Raw genomic sequence first — 15,115 nt, forward strand, 5'->3', positions numbered from 1 at the left:
CACCACGGTATTTATATCTGCTCCTAACAGCACAATAACAGAGCTAACGTCTCCAGATGCCGGAGTATTCGCAGACATATCTCAACTTCCTTGGCAGAGAGTGGCGGACCCGATGGTCGAATTCTGTATGGAGTGTGAGAAGCCACGCGAGACTTGCGATATGGCTTATGGCCAACATCACCAACCCCGACATCATCGATCGTCTGGCAACCAGCGAACTATACCGCTGGAGAACAAATGTCATCTTCGGGGTAATGTGGCACACCGACGGCCACTCATGGTGGTCCTCAGTCACCAGCAGCCACCTGGTCGACCTAGAGATCGCCTGGGGAGCAGACCGACTCTGGCGTTTTGACCTCTTTGACTTCGACAACAACATATATATTGCAGAAGGGCAGTACGCCTCCGGCTGCCTTCGCCAGGCGGGTTACGATGTCTACGGTGTCATGGATAGAATATGCGAACTGGAAGAAGAAGAGGAAGAGGAAGAGCGGCTTCGCCGAGTCAATAACCTTCGAAAGGCTAGAACCCTTGCACGAGAGCTAGTCCCCTGTGGCAGTCATCTCCAACTGTATCAGCCAGACATGCTTCAGAATTCCCGAATTCATGGACTACCTGGACATTCAAGAAGATGAAGAAAGGCAAAGGGGAACCCCGCGGCATACCCCCTGCAGATACCGGACGACACTGTATTCTAGATGCAGATTTTTAGAGGAGTCAAGAAAACCTGGGTCCTCAATCCTAAGGGATGAAGAGGTTTAGGTAAGTTTAGTATATCTTAGCAGGCCTTTAGACCTTTTTATCTTAACACTCTGGTTCAAGGCCGCAACTTCCCTTCACGCCGGGGCAATACAATTCATCTTCCAGTTGGTGCTTCCTCTGGGTGAGGCCGCTAAACATTGCGAGTTCAATGCATGGAAAGCAGCCAGGACGAAAGGACAAAAATGGGCCGCCAAACAGAAAATTAGACTTAATATGAAATGAGAAAAGTGAATGCAGCACTTCAGAAGAAGGGGGGGGGGGACGGATAGTTTGAGAAGGGTGTAGCGAAGAGATAGAGTTCGATAAGGAGAATTCAATGCCAGGTTGGATCTCGAGTGTTGTTGCATTTTGGAACAAGTATAACAAATTGAGATTGTTATCAGGCAAAAGACTGGAATAAGGTATCCAATGCTTAAATGATTCATATGGTTGTATTCATGATTAACTTTCTGCTATCCTGAGCATCCAGCCTAGGTAGACTATATTTATGTTTGTTGATTGAAGCTTAATGCGTTACTCACTTCCTTGAAAGTGGCACATCTTTACGCATACAGCATACACTTTACACGAGTGGCCATATTTGATCTCGTCTCAGCAATTTAGTCAATAAAGCTCATGATCAACTATTATTTAACGCCACTTGTCGTCCCTAATTCATTCGTTAGCTCAGTGGTTGCGGAGCGTTCACACATGTATCTACTGGAAGCCCAGCTAATTGGAGAACGCGCATGCAGATGATCGAAATGTTATTGGTGAACTATACTCCGAGCCTCTCTGGATCTCAGAACTCAAAGGATACTGGCGCCTAATGACCAGCATGGGCTCCTTGTGGAAGAGGATGCCACAAGAGATAGGTATTTCCAAACTTTGTCATGAGGTTTAACTTCTGAATCTAATGTGAAAACAAGGCTCGGATTTCTCAAGGACGCAACACTTACTAGTCGTTGCCGGCACTGAGTTGGTTGCTGGGCGAATCATAGCTTGAATTCATATTTTGGGTTTATTGATGGAAATGAACAGAAGTCTTCCATTGGGGGTCTCATCAGATACTCAAGGTTTAAGTGGCAGTAAATCAAATCAGGGACTGTAAAACCTTCATGACTATACTTTTAGCTTATTACCAGATAATATTTCCAATAGAAGGCATGTATATAAAGAGCTGCTCGCTCTTCGACTTGGGACACGTTTTTTACCTCTCAGTCACGCTTCTTTCCTACACTCCGTGCTGTGATAGTTTCCACTACACTCACCACTTTTGCATCACGACACCATCTCCCACTCGCAAACCTTCTCTCATACCTCTCTTGGCAAGATGAGTGGATTTATACGGTCCTTATGGTCTCGGCATTCGTGGTCTTCAAGCTCTTCGAGTCCTTCCAAATCTGATCAATCTTCAAAGTCGTCACAGTTTTCACAACAAGTCAAAAAGTCCATCGAGGAATACGGGCAACGTATGAATGCAACGATGGGCCAGGCTCGCAGAGGAATCAAAAAAGCTGCCTCAAAAGCCAAGAACATGCGAAACCATTTCTACAATCGTGAAAAGACTTTCCGTAAGCGGTATGTTTCTGCTTTTCCAAGGCAAAGTGGTTGATTGTTGACTTTTTCTCAGAACGGGGAAGTACACCAAACTCGATTGGAGCAAGTCAAAGTAGACCGCTTCAGCGTCTCCCCCGGAGGCCTATATGTCTTTAGGGGAGGTTTGTGAAACCACGCGATATTTTTGCGTGGCTGGAAGGGTTCATATTTCTGTGGCTTTATCTCTTTGGGGCACAGTTAGATGGCGATTTAGCTGAAAGGAATCAGCCTTGCAATAACAAACCTTAGTATTTGTCGTTCGCCGTCTCTAGATCTAATCGGATTGTGCTTACAGGAAGATCAACACCAAACTCTGGGCTTAGAAGTGATACGTATCGAGTAGTTGTCACAATCCAAGTCCACATCTCTCTCGGCTTCTCGCGTGCTGTTGAAGTCCAGTGGTATGCCTTGACGAAAACAAAAGGGGCTATGTTATAATTTCTCAGTGTCTCGATCTCGGTAGAACTCAAGCCGATGCACTATGCAACCTCCTATCAGTAACCAAATCTAGTGCCCCTTCATGTATCAATGTATGGTCTGTCCATCATATCGTAACCGTTCTTCATTCACCATACACGAAAGTAGAGAGGGTGTATCTTTTTAAGGTTAAATTGTTGTTCAACGAAAAGTCTTGTAAGAAGAATGATATACCACAGGCAAGTGAAGGCGGGAGTAAAGGGGGCGAGGGTTGCTAATTGTCAATGAGACAGCTCCAACCCGCCCCAATAACATGATTGTAACTTTAGCAACGTGTAAATTGCGAAGCTTCCAGTTATTGAGCAAATATCCTTAAGGCCGGAAAGCCCATGGACAGAAATGATAGCTTAATGGTGAGCCATGAACTGAGTTTTGCCGAATATTGAGGGTATGACTTTCAGTATTGTGAAGCACTGTGAACATGCTTCAGTTGCTGTCAGGGTCGCCAGTTCCTACATAGCTTTCTCCATTCATGTCTTTAACAATCTGAGAGTACTCTATGGCCATAGAATATGCAAGGTCGGATGCAACTACAAGTGGCTGGATTTTGCTGTCCCTGTCTTCTGGTTTAACCTTGGGCGGGATCTTACTTCCACCAGCTGCCCACTTGACTAGTATCCTACGTGTAGCACAGGTGATGCGTTGAATATTGTAGGAACTTACTCGTTGTCGCTCATGGTCGTCGTAGTTGTGAATAGCATTGATCTTGGCCTGAGTGACAGTGAGGCCTGGCTCGAATTCAATAGGCTCCGGAGTAAAAGCCAGTCCCTGACCGTTGTGCCAAGTCCACTCTATGGACTCAGCGTTTTCATTGACGAATAATCGTAAGTAAGCAGGCTCATCACACTTTCGTGTGGCATCCTTGGCAGCGTCATTGGAGAAAGTCTTTTTTAAGGATCCTACAGGAACCCCTGTGCTCAAGCGAGGAATATGTGACGGGTAACGATTCCTCTTCTGAGCAGTCGACCAATGGAGGAATATCTTGGCGTGAAACCTCTTCAAAAGCTTCTTCGAGTTTGCGCTAGCTTGCCCTCGCTGGTGAACAAGAACCCATGCGTATTCTTGGGCATGTTCGATGAGAGCGAGTTTGTCTTCCCTGGTGAGCTTGCTATGGTTGCGCAAGACTGTACTAGGATCTCTGGACGAAGGCACTTTGTCGTCGCTAATGAAGTCTTCTCGCAGAATCAGTCTGTCGCGCTCTTGGGAGGCCAAGGCGTAGTCGGCGGTGATAGAGGACTATTTTCTTTCTCAGGTCAGCCAAGAGAGATAGACGAGAATGCTGTAAATCAAATGCTTACAGAGATACAGCAGCAAGTATGTAAGATTGCCTTCCGCCACTTGATATAGGAGATGATGCGAAAATACGAAGAGGGATCGAATGTGCAGTGAAGGAGGTCCCCATTGGCATTGTATTTGCTCGCTCCTTCCCAAGATCTATTCGGGGCACCACAGCTAAGGCATGGGTGGATGCCTTAGGCAATTTCAGTGATTGATACTGCATGTTCATCTACTGTCGGCAGTGCAAGATCTCTACTTACCTCAGGTATCATCTAATTGAGCATTTAGTTCTTCAATTTACTAAGCCAACTAAAGGTATCGAAGAATGCGTATGATGCAAGCTTGGCTTCTCTCTAGGTATAGATTCGATATAACATTACTGAATACAAGTGAATGTTATCGTACCATCCCTTTCTACCCCTTTCAAGAGAGGAGTTGTTTCTTGAGGTTAAGTTTCCACGGACAGAGTTTGATGGTTTTATCATAAGGGAGTATGGAAATTTCACAGCTGTTAACTTGCACGGATCCATCATTTCACCCTGGTCCAGCTAGGGGGATTTCTTAAATCTCATAGTCTTCATCTGTTAATCATCATTTCCATAGAAGTTGGCATTACTATTAATATATCATCCTAGATAATATCCTCGCCGCTGGTGCTCTTCCTTTCTCCGGGTAGCGTCCATGTTCCAATGCTTTCCTGCTGATCGATTTCATTCTTCTAAACTAATTGTGTAGCTGTAGCTGTCTGAGCCTACTGGTGCTCAACTCGCTGAGCCTGCCCAACCTTCCAAAGTGTGAGGGGAATCAAGTGCTTGTAAAGATGAAATCCCGATAAGAGACTTTCCGCCCTCCTCGAGTATAAGTTGGAAGGCCAAATTTGAAAAAATACTGTTAATATCAGGTGAAGTAATCATCTATGGAAGAACAGTAAAACTTTCAGGATCGTCCTAAAAGGGCTCCTAATTAGATTCTCCTCAAAGATCTACTGGTGGCTCAAGAGCTGAGGTGGGCTGCTTTCCCAGCTTTTTCTGCTATTGATTTCCGGATCCAGAGGCATATTGGAGAACTAGGTATGGAAGTTCAGCAAAGACATTGGATACCTAAGCAATTTGTCGAGCCGGGAACAAAAGCCCTGATCTGCCGAACATTATTATTATGAATCATGTCATATACGAAACTGTTCAGGCTAAACTCCTAATATACCATACAAGACACAGTTTCTTAAGGAAATCAATTATCTCGGCTGTTTAGACAAAAGTCAAGACCTATCTTATCCCATAAAGTTCAGAAGAGGCTATAAACACCAATGCGAATTTCGCCAGTAGAGGGACAGGAGACTGTTGTTCTCCTTCAAAGTATGATACTCTGCCAGGAAGCAGCTGCGATCTCCCAATAATAACAAAACCAACACACCATCGTAAGATAATTAGAACTAGTGTTCCCCAGCTTCTCCTCTGACTTGATTGTATGTCCAACGAATCAGGGGTAGCACACTGGCAAACGAAAAGAACATGAAATTTCCGCAATACGAGTTGGTGACTGACTAATTCGCATCTCCAAGCTACTAAACTGGACATTTGGCGCAATCTATCATCAGTTAGTAAGATGGCATGGGGCATGTAAGGAGCTTACAATTTGCGTGAGAATGGCTATAGTGAACAAGACTTGGCATCATCTCATACATATTCATCCTGATCCCCATACAGCCTGCAGGGGTTTTCTCCGAAGCTTGTGTAGGTCGATCAAGAAAGACTCTGTGGCATACATCTTCCTGTCAGGAAGCCCCTTTAGGGGCCATGCTTAGGCGGATCTCTCCAGCTCTTCTTCAATGATCGCCTCACGTTCGGAGCGGGCCATGAGAAGACGTTCGACCTCATCGACGATACTGTCCCAGCGTTGTTCAACCCAATCGATCCAAAGCACCATTTTGAAGAGAGTGCCAGAGATACAGCCGCACATAAACTGGCCCTCTGCAATAAGCTCATTTGGCCAGTATCGCTCCTCAAACTTCTCTAATCGATCTCTGGCCCACTCTCTTTCCAGCATCGCGAGCTCGCCGAAGCCACAAGAGACTTCGTATTTGATGGTGCCATCAGCCTCATATGGTGTCCATTCGACGCCAAAGATACGCTCAGCCCTATACCTATAGGAAGGGATTTTCGACAGTCCGGAGCAGACATCCCAGTTTGCATATATCTTGAGATATTGCAAAGTGCCCCTTGCTATGTTTTCCAAAGCCCAGTGGCTCTCTGACCAACGCGCAATCCATTCATCACTCCAGTACTGTAGATATTCTGTGGAATACTCAGACATATTGAAATGTTGATGGAGCTCGAAGGGCGGGGGCTTGTGTGTTGATGGTTTTGGAGTAAAGCAACTGCGGTATCTTTGTCAATGTAAACGAGTCGAACATTGATGTTGGTGAAAGAAGAAGATGAGGAAGCAGGCGAGGGACAAGGGAGACGGTTTTCAAGGAATTAGCATTACTGGTGACTGTCCGATCCTAAGAGCCACTGCTAAGTATAGATTGAATGGCATCCATAAGTCACTGCCACTGCCACTATTAAAATTGACTGTTCTGATATTCGAGCACCTCACGGCACTGGCAATGTGGAGAATGACACACCCCGAACATACACAGACGGTTGCTTCGGCAATCATTTCATTGTATTGATAATTTATATTCCATCTTGTTTTGTTCTTCATCTATGCTTCTTTACTCTTTATTCAAACTGCTCAACCTATAACATCATCGGCATCGATGGCGTCCAACACCACCACAAGCGATAGCCCTGAGGCAACAGCTTCGACTACAGGACTTCAAGTCCTGAATAATCAAACTAATCACGCTCAGCAAGTTTCTGAAACTCATCAGAATACCCAGGTTGCTCAGGCTCATCAGTCTCAAGAACATCCTCCCGCTCCTTCGGAACCCACTGATCATGTCAATGAACCCGTCGCTGACATCCCCAACCAACAGTACAATGTTCAAAATCTCATCGCCGGCTATTCTAGCATGCAGGCAGCTGCCAATTTATCCTTGCCCCAGCAGCCTCCCCATCAGGATATCATGCAGCAGTCAAATGTCTTTCCTCAGCAGTCTACCGACCCGAACTTCGTTCAGCATACATATGCATACCCCTCTCAGCAGGCTCTCCAGTATGCTTCTCACGCTGGCCAACAGCAGTATCCTCAGATGGGGCAGCAATTTCTAGCTCATTCGGCATTTCCCTGCAACCCGCAGTTCGGGAACCCCTATCTCTCTCAGCAAAACTTCCAGCAGAGTTCACAACTTCAGGCTCATCCGCACCAATATGCTTCCATTCAAGACCCACGAGCCGGAATACCGTCTCAGCCTCAGTCTACTCGGGGTGTGCCCCTCAACACTCCTGGAGGTGGAAGTTCCTTAGTCATGCAGCAACCTCAGCAGCCTGGACTTCCCGCTCAGCAGGTAGCTCGAGCAGCCTCATCGCATCCGATTTGTCATGAAGTCGGTTTCAAGAATCTCCTTGAAGATCAGGATGTCGTTGAAACCCGAGCGGCTGATGAGTGTGTTTCTGAACACAGCCAGCTCGTCATCAAAGAGAAGATGTGGCTGCACGATCTCATCAAGTTGTACGAATACGTCCAGCGGAAGGGTGATGTCTATCTCCCTGCTGATGAGACCTACAAGCACTTCTGGATTGCCGTCTTCAACAACTGGAATTCCAAGATGCCAGTTTCCGAGAGTGACCCTCTGCCTCCTCGTGACAAGCCAAACATTCAGTACCAGGTCGGCTACTTCTCTACCGATGCCTCCAGCAATCAACCAGCAAATGGACGCCGAAGCACCAAGGCTCGCAAGGGTAACGCGATTCCTATCTATCTTTCACTCGACCTTGACGCAGATGGCATTACCTGGCTTTACAAAGACAAGGCTGGACAAAGAGTCTTTAAATCTCAGGTAAAGCTCTTAATCGGGCTATCTGAAGCCCAGGCCAAGCACAATTTCTTGACCCATTTCGACATTTCTGAGAAGAACAAAGTCTGTGGGCATAATCTGCAACTCATCGTTGAGGCTGCTCGACGACGAATTCAGAAATGGGCCATTGCAGGTGCTGGAGCCCCTATTCAGCTTGGGGTTGAGTGCCGGGCCCCCAATTTGTTGAGACTGGTTCTCGCGTCCGAACACTTTAGACACCAGCATATGAAGAACTGCGCTATCGCTGATCTCGAGGCCCTGCGACCCAAGGCGGGTTATGGAGATCGAAAGATTTGAAACGGAGGTGTATTCGCGGTGGATCTCAACGGCAAGTCATTCTTCCTTGGACTAAGCATTTGACTTGTTAATAATATCTTTCAAGGCCGACCCCCATACCAAAATGAAGGGCTTGCTCGTGTAGGGCGTATCTACGTTGGATGGATATCAAGGCTCAGTTGCTGCTAGGTATAATAGGCAATGGAAGTGGCAGATGATTGGAGTTCTGATGTCGATAGCGGCTTTTGAAAGGATGGATATGCTACAGTAGTCATGTTGGAGTTATGAACCCTTAATAGACACTAATTTGCCGATCCATAATTCAACCTTCTTTGTTGTGGTGTGGACGTTTAAAAATGAAACGATAGAAACTCAGTATTGTTCTCAATCTATCTTTATCGTGTACAGTTCTAGTCTAATATCGCCAATCTCTACAACCATAACATCCATCCAAGCAGGTATCGAAAACAAAGCCCCTGAATCAAATATCAAACGCCCTTACCTCCCACACTAGTGCCACTCAGCGTCAATTTTCTCCCAGTTGTCAAGGAAACTCTTGAAGAACTTGACACCCAGGCCGGGATCCAATGCACCAGTGGTGGCGCGGATCGAGTGCATGCTCAGTTGTGGAAGGCCCACGTCTGCTGCTCTAACGCCTATCATGCTGCTTAGTGCTGGGCCAATGGTTCCGCCGCTTCTTGAATCGCTTCGGATCTGAAATCTCTGTGTCCGGCATCCACCAAGCTCCCCTGCCCGCTCCATAATGCTAGCAGAAACAGAATCCGTGGTCATGTGAGCGTTGGAGTCGTAGGTGATGGCTACGCCAACATTGAGCTCCGGCACATGCTCAGATAGATATTTCTCAAGGAAGTTGGGGTTTCCAGCATGTGTAACATCCGCAGACGCGAGGAAGCTTGCAGACCATGTTTGCCCTTGAAGTCCTGGCCCATATACATCTGGACATAGACTCTCGACAGTTCTTTCAACGACAGAGGGAAGAAAGTTACCACGAGCGCCTTGCCTCAATAAACTGCCTACTTCTTCGTCATCGAAAAGGGCGACGAGTTTGATTCCTCCCTCGTCGCTGTTTTCTGAAGATGCCAAGAGAGCGGTAAGGGCTGCCCAACTACAGAGCTTATCATCAATGCGACCAGCGAAGATGAACTCCCGATCTAGGCCACCAGTCTGAGCGGGCTGAGAGTCGTAAAGTTCGAGTTCCCAGTTGACAATCGAACTATAAGATTGGATGTTGAGTTCCTTGGCAATGAGCTCAACCAGTCGCGGGGGTTGAGTGTTGACAAAGGAGCCAGCGGGTCCGAGAGCCTCGGTAGACGGACGTTGTGAGCTCTCTAGGCCAATAATAGGAACGGCTTGAGTCTCAGCATTGTTGTTTCCCATCATACCGACTCCGAAATGAGGCGCGAGAGTGGGGATTCGGGCGATGGGCCAATCTAGCTTCACAAGCTTGACAATCTTCTTTCCGGTTTCTTTATCATCGAGGATAACCCGTCCACCAATGCTGAGATCCCGGTCCCACCAGGTTGCATTCAGGGCTCCAGCATAGGGTGCAGCTCCCAGCTGAATGTATCCGGCTTTAACAGGCTTTGTGCTAACGGGCTTGAGCTTCGCGGAGAGAGCATCAATGTGGCCACCGATCATAGCAACACCATCCCCAGGCTTATATGCTTTACCAACTTTGAAACCGATAAGAGAGCTCCCATTGCGAGTGACCCAGTACTTGCCACCAGGCTGAATCTTGCCCGACCAGTTATCGCGAGGAGAGAGTTGCTCATATCCAAGCGCCTTCAGCTTGTTCTCAAAGTAATCGACGGTGTGGAAAATCGTAGGGTTCTCCCGAAGAAAGTCGCAGAAGGGCTTGGTAAAACACTCAGGGTCCATCTTCTCAACCTGGCACAGTTTACAGGCCTGGCCAGCCTCCAGGTGCCAGTTCACCTGACCGACTTCATCAGGCGCAAGCTTGGTAATACACGAAGCGCAAACACGGTTGTCCTTTGTATCACGGCCCTTCATATCTGAAATGATAAAGTTCTTGGAATTTTGCTTCGATTCGGGCTTTTGGGGCGCTGTCGCATTGTTGTTGAGCGTAGCTGACGACGATAGCGCTTGTTGTCGCAATGATAGCGACGAAGCGCGGGCGCTCAGCATTGCAGGCGTAACCTGAGTCATTTTAGGGGATGAAACTATGTGCAAGCTGGAGAAGTAAATGAGACTTGTTGTCAAAGGTCGAAAGGCGGATCGGTGAAAGGTAAGAGTTATCGATGCTTGGTTGAATGTTGTCAAGGTTGAGCTATAGTTACTTACCTAGGTAGGTAGCAACGATCTCGGAGCTAGGTACGGATAGGTCACCTGGTCAATGCACTGCGTAACCTGAACATGTGTCATGTGTCAAGCGAGATAAGGACAACCGAAATATAAACTTACCTACTTCACCTCATCAACCTTTAGATAAGGCCTCTAGGTAAAGTACACATTATATTAACATCCACTAAAAGAATATTCTACCTCATGACAAGGCACTTCTATCAGCACTATGCTTTTTCATTTATTTATTTATTCTTCATAGCTAAAATAATTAATCTTCCTTCAATCCGTCAGAATCGATGACAACACTGGAGCTACACCAATGCTATGCCATGAACAAAAGCATACAGCATTATATTTCATATCGCTATCCCATTTCATTTTGGCTCTTAAAGACAGATAGATTTTGAGCCGGCATCGAGTACCCTAGTCCTCACAGAACTCAAAGCATAAGTTGCGACAATCGCACGATACTTTCTATCGCATTCAGTATCATAATCCCGCGCACAAGCAGAAAAGATTATGTACCAGAAGCATTTCATTGCTTTCCTAGGGTTACGCCATCGTAGGTATCATTCTCTGCTCGGGGAGCTTCAGACCAAACCTGAGCAGTGGATATAAGAGGAGCATGTTCCAGGCTAATACCAATGACATGCAATTAAGTAGCCGGATACCAGCCCCAAATCGACCGACCTATGACAAACCTTTTCATGATATGATCGCTTCTAGCACAGGGCAAGCTGTTTCTGATGCAAGCGTATCATGTCTCCCAACAGGCATCACCGCTCTCAATCTTGGGCAACATCGGGTCGAAATCAACCCGTGTAGGGATTCTGTGGCCCGTTACGGGCAGTCGACCTCCTATAACCCCGTCATCGCAATATTTGACGATTCGCTTACGAGCAGTGTCAATTATGGCCTCGATATTGTATTGATAAGCCCGGGAAATCTTGATCTCGTCGTACTCTTTGATACTTTGCATGTAGGCATCTTCATGAGTCAAGCCCGGCTTGAAAGTTACATACTGTGGATAATGACAGAACTTGCCATCAGCGTCCACATATAGGAATGTGATCACGATTTTCTTGCCGTTGTCGTCAATTAAGGGAACTATAAACGCTTTCTGACCAGCCTGCCTGGCTGTCGGAAGTTGACGAGTTGATTCCTGCTCGCCATCATCTCGGGCAAGTTCGGGTTCCTCGCTCGAGGCTGGGAGATCTCGGCTCCATACGCCAACCTCAAACTGTCCGTCTGTTTCCATATAAGGTATGTATTCTGGGCTGCAGGTAGGTTTGCGAGGATCCCAGTCAGAGAAGATGCTGGAGAAGAAGGACTCGCGTTGAGATCGTGTGATTGGGCAGAGACTGAGAAGGTCGGTGGTGTTGTGGGAAACCTCGAGCCAGGCAAAAAGTAGGTCTCTTAGGCAGTGCCTTTCTAAGTATGTTAGATGGCAGTAGTGTGTGATGAACGCATGAGGTGCGCGAGTGGTGGTAACATTAGAGTCTCCAAGGAAGTCTTCTAGCTCGGCGCCCTTGATGGGAGTAAATGCCACCTCGATGCTCTGATGAGCCATTTTGCCTCTTCTTCGATTATACGCGTATTGGGAGAAAGCTAAGTCTTCTTAGAATCGACTTTTCTGATCTTTTTAGCAATGCTTAGAGAGATGAACGACATGAATAATATCATGGGGAGATATAAGATGCGTTTTGATGTAGATTCTACTTGTGCGATGATCTATCCTTCTAATAAATTCTATTATCATGGAGAATAAGTGTGAAAGCTTTGCCTTCCTTATACTGTTCACTACCTAAAGGTGAGTGTCATGGGCGCTGCCTGTTGACCCGGAAGGGTCGTTGCAAACGTAAAGTCCAACATAATCTACCATGAGATGGTTGATCTCAGAGGTAAAATCCAAATGGTAATAAACGTGAGAGCTTTAGAAACTTCATGTTATTTCACTAACTGATCCATATTAAAGAAGCTTAGTAACGTAAATATATCTACGCAGCGTAATGTAGCCCCTTTTCGCGATTGTCTCCTTATTGTCTCCCTGTTCTTGCTGCTCCTCTCTTCGGCTTTCTAGCCTGTTCATGATATCACTTCTTCCCTTCGTCTCTACCTTTTCCGCCTGCACTCCTCTCCACGCATTCATAAAAATTCCACCCTCATATTCTTTCGCCCTTTCTCATTTCTCCTCCTCTGCCACACCTCCTCATCATCCCCCCTCTTGTGATACCTTTTCAGTCCTGACCTTTTCTCAGCCTCTGGCCTCCTTCGTGTACCCCATTGCTCTCTTCTCTCTCGTTGTCCTTCGCGCACACTGTTGCTTTCTTCTTCCCTGTCGTCCTTCGTGCACCCCGTTGCTCTCTTCTTCCCTGTCGTCCTTCGTGCACCCCGTTGCTCTCTCCTACTCAGACGATATTCGCCTCTTCTGCGCCAAACTTCAGACAATGACGCAAGAAACGAAAGGAGATGTCAGCCAAGCTGGTCAAACTGATCCGGGTCTGCCTCCTGCAGACTCCGTTCAGGTTGACCATGCTAGCATAGCGCCCAATATCAAGGAAGAGCCTGGCAGTCTCCCCCCCCTTGTCATAGGCACCCGTCTCGAGGACTTTGAGGCAGATGGCGGATACCTTACATCGCGCCCAGGCGGTCGTTTCTTGAACAGTCTCACAGACCTCGGTCTGTATGAAAAGTTCAATCTCGCCGAAAACCTCCAGAAATGGGTGAAGACGGTGAAGCCCGAGCTCTACGGTAACACCCCACCTGAAAAGGTTAGCCTCTCTTCGAAGGATCGCGAAAACTTCTTCTCTGAAGTGTTCAATGACTGGTCGAGTGCTGCAGACATTGAAGACATGCCACTCAAGCCCAGAGACAGGGACAAAGACGAGACTCGCATCAATATCGGCAGATGGTCCCAAGATCTGCCAGCGTCCAAGAACAAGAGAAAGAGAGAGGAGGACGGCGAATCGCCTACCAAACGGCGCAGGAGGTACGAGGTTCGACTTAAGCATCAGCCAGCATTCTTCGGGGTCGGCATCGCCTCCGGCAAAGGAGAAGAAAAAGTCAGCTTTGACATCAAAGATGATAGCAACCAGATTGCCGCCGCGCAATATGTCGAGTGGAATACGGATGAGGACATTGAGGACCTCAAGCGCCGCGCTCTCTCGAAATGGGAGCGCTGCGAGCGGGCCCGGATTCGGGAATTCAACAAAAACCGCATCTTGATATCGTCCAGAAACTACATCATCCGTGCTGCAAAGGCTGGATTTGCCGGAATGTCGTCCCCAGCTATTCCCCCCCGCCGGAGTTCGTCGAACTCGCTGAGCCCGAGTCGGTCTTCGCTATTTTCAAGAAGGTAGTGGAGGCAGATCTCAGAATCGTGCAAGGGGTAGAGGCATCACTTCGCTCGAGATGAAGGATTGGAGATGGGTGTTTCAGATTATCAGCAAACCGGTGAGTGTCGCATTGGTTCTTCCATCCGGTGCATGCTCCTCATGCGCCCGTTGGATAGTTACCTTTCGGCACTCATCGGTCTATGAAACGAATTGGGCGTGGGCTATTTTCGCCTCTTGGGTCGATATCTCGGGACAATGGGATCGATGGAACTACATACCAGATTGGAAGTGGTGAAACTTTTTGGCGTTTGCTTTGCGGATATGGGTTCTCTATATGTTTTGTCTCTTGATTTAGGACGGGACAGTTGCTATATTTACTTTCAGATAGGACAGTCACTATGGTTTCTTTCGGGTGGTTTTTTTTTCTTCTGCTATTTGGGAAATGGCTTATCTGGATCCAGTGGCTTTGATATGGGCAATCGGGGATAATATCGGGTGGTATCTTTCGCTGGGAATAAACTCGGTACATATATTCCAATAACGCAAGTTTCGTGATTGACCTTTTGTTTTCTTATTTTATTTCTTGTCGTCAGCCTTGAATAAACCCATCAGTCTTTTGACATCGCCCGATGATTCATAAAGTGTTAGGTTTTAGCTACCTATACGGCGTGACCAATATTCAAGAACTCACCGAACTGGATAAAACCCTGCGCGCTCTATGAGATATGCCTAAGGTCATGCACGTCGTTGTCGCCAAGCTTTGATGGTCACCCAATCCCTTCAACGACAACCGGGAATCGATATTGGCTGGGTAGATAGGCTAGGGGGTAAGAAAACTCGGGACCTCGATCCTAAATGACAAAAAGACTTAGGTAACTTAGTATAAGTTTAGACTAAATTTAGCATAAGTTTAGGATACCTTTTGCGGAGTTTATTTTGACACCTACCCAAGGTAGGTATGTAATACGGCCCAAATGATCCCAGGGGCAAAATATAAATTGACAATTGCTTTCCAAGTGAACCAATATGAGAATTCCAGTTCTAAGTTATTGTAATCAAACAATACATGTGTATGCGAATGTGTGTAGGATATGTATAGGGGGTATCTAAACTAGCTATGCTG

The 15,115-nt window shown here is 46.8% G+C and overlaps 7 protein-coding genes across 7 annotated transcripts; 3 read left to right on the plus strand and 4 right to left on the minus strand.

Moving 5' to 3' along the window:
* Nucleotides 1–56: 56 nt before the first annotated feature.
* Nucleotides 57–635, plus strand: J7337_006801 (uncharacterized protein; the record flags this gene model as incomplete). The annotated part of the gene is made up of 1 exon (XM_044824460.1): nucleotides 57–635. The coding sequence occupies one exon, from the start codon at nucleotides 57–59 to the stop codon at nucleotides 633–635; it is 579 nt and encodes a 192-aa protein (XP_044680117.1).
* A 2,608-nt stretch (nucleotides 636–3,243) lies between these two features.
* J7337_006802 (uncharacterized protein) lies at nucleotides 3,244–4,367 on the minus strand (the record flags this gene model as incomplete). Its single annotated transcript, XM_044824461.1, has 2 exons — nucleotides 3,244–4,053; nucleotides 4,356–4,367. The coding sequence occupies 2 exons, from the start codon at nucleotides 4,365–4,367 to the stop codon at nucleotides 3,244–3,246; spliced, it is 822 nt and encodes a 273-aa protein (XP_044680118.1).
* Nucleotides 4,368–5,895: 1,528 nt separating this feature from the next.
* J7337_006803 (uncharacterized protein) lies at nucleotides 5,896–6,408 on the minus strand (the record flags this gene model as incomplete). The annotated part of the gene is made up of 1 exon (XM_044824462.1): nucleotides 5,896–6,408. One exon carries the CDS (start codon nucleotides 6,406–6,408, stop codon nucleotides 5,896–5,898), a length of 513 nt encoding a protein of 170 aa, XP_044680119.1.
* Nucleotides 6,409–6,856: 448 nt separating this feature from the next.
* J7337_006804 (uncharacterized protein) lies at nucleotides 6,857–8,353 on the plus strand (the record flags this gene model as incomplete). The annotated part of the gene is made up of 1 exon (XM_044824463.1): nucleotides 6,857–8,353. One exon carries the CDS (start codon nucleotides 6,857–6,859, stop codon nucleotides 8,351–8,353), a length of 1,497 nt encoding a protein of 498 aa, XP_044680120.1.
* Nucleotides 8,354–8,842: 489 nt separating this feature from the next.
* On the minus strand, nucleotides 8,843–10,519 carry J7337_006805 (uncharacterized protein; the record flags this gene model as incomplete). The annotated part of the gene is made up of 1 exon (XM_044824464.1): nucleotides 8,843–10,519. The coding sequence occupies one exon, from the start codon at nucleotides 10,517–10,519 to the stop codon at nucleotides 8,843–8,845; it is 1,677 nt and encodes a 558-aa protein (XP_044680121.1).
* An 895-nt stretch (nucleotides 10,520–11,414) lies between these two features.
* Nucleotides 11,415–12,227, minus strand: J7337_006806 (uncharacterized protein; the record flags this gene model as incomplete). Its single annotated transcript, XM_044824465.1, has 1 exon — nucleotides 11,415–12,227. The coding sequence occupies one exon, from the start codon at nucleotides 12,225–12,227 to the stop codon at nucleotides 11,415–11,417; it is 813 nt and encodes a 270-aa protein (XP_044680122.1).
* Nucleotides 12,228–13,104: 877 nt separating this feature from the next.
* J7337_006807 (uncharacterized protein) lies at nucleotides 13,105–14,016 on the plus strand (the record flags this gene model as incomplete). Its single annotated transcript, XM_044824466.1, has 1 exon — nucleotides 13,105–14,016. The coding sequence occupies one exon, from the start codon at nucleotides 13,105–13,107 to the stop codon at nucleotides 14,014–14,016; it is 912 nt and encodes a 303-aa protein (XP_044680123.1).
* Nucleotides 14,017–15,115: the final 1,099 nt, after the last annotated feature.

Source organism: Fusarium musae, chromosome 5, assembly GCF_019915245.1.
Source record: "Fusarium musae strain F31 chromosome 5, whole genome shotgun sequence".
Taxonomy (NCBI): domain Eukaryota; kingdom Fungi; phylum Ascomycota; class Sordariomycetes; order Hypocreales; family Nectriaceae; genus Fusarium; species Fusarium musae.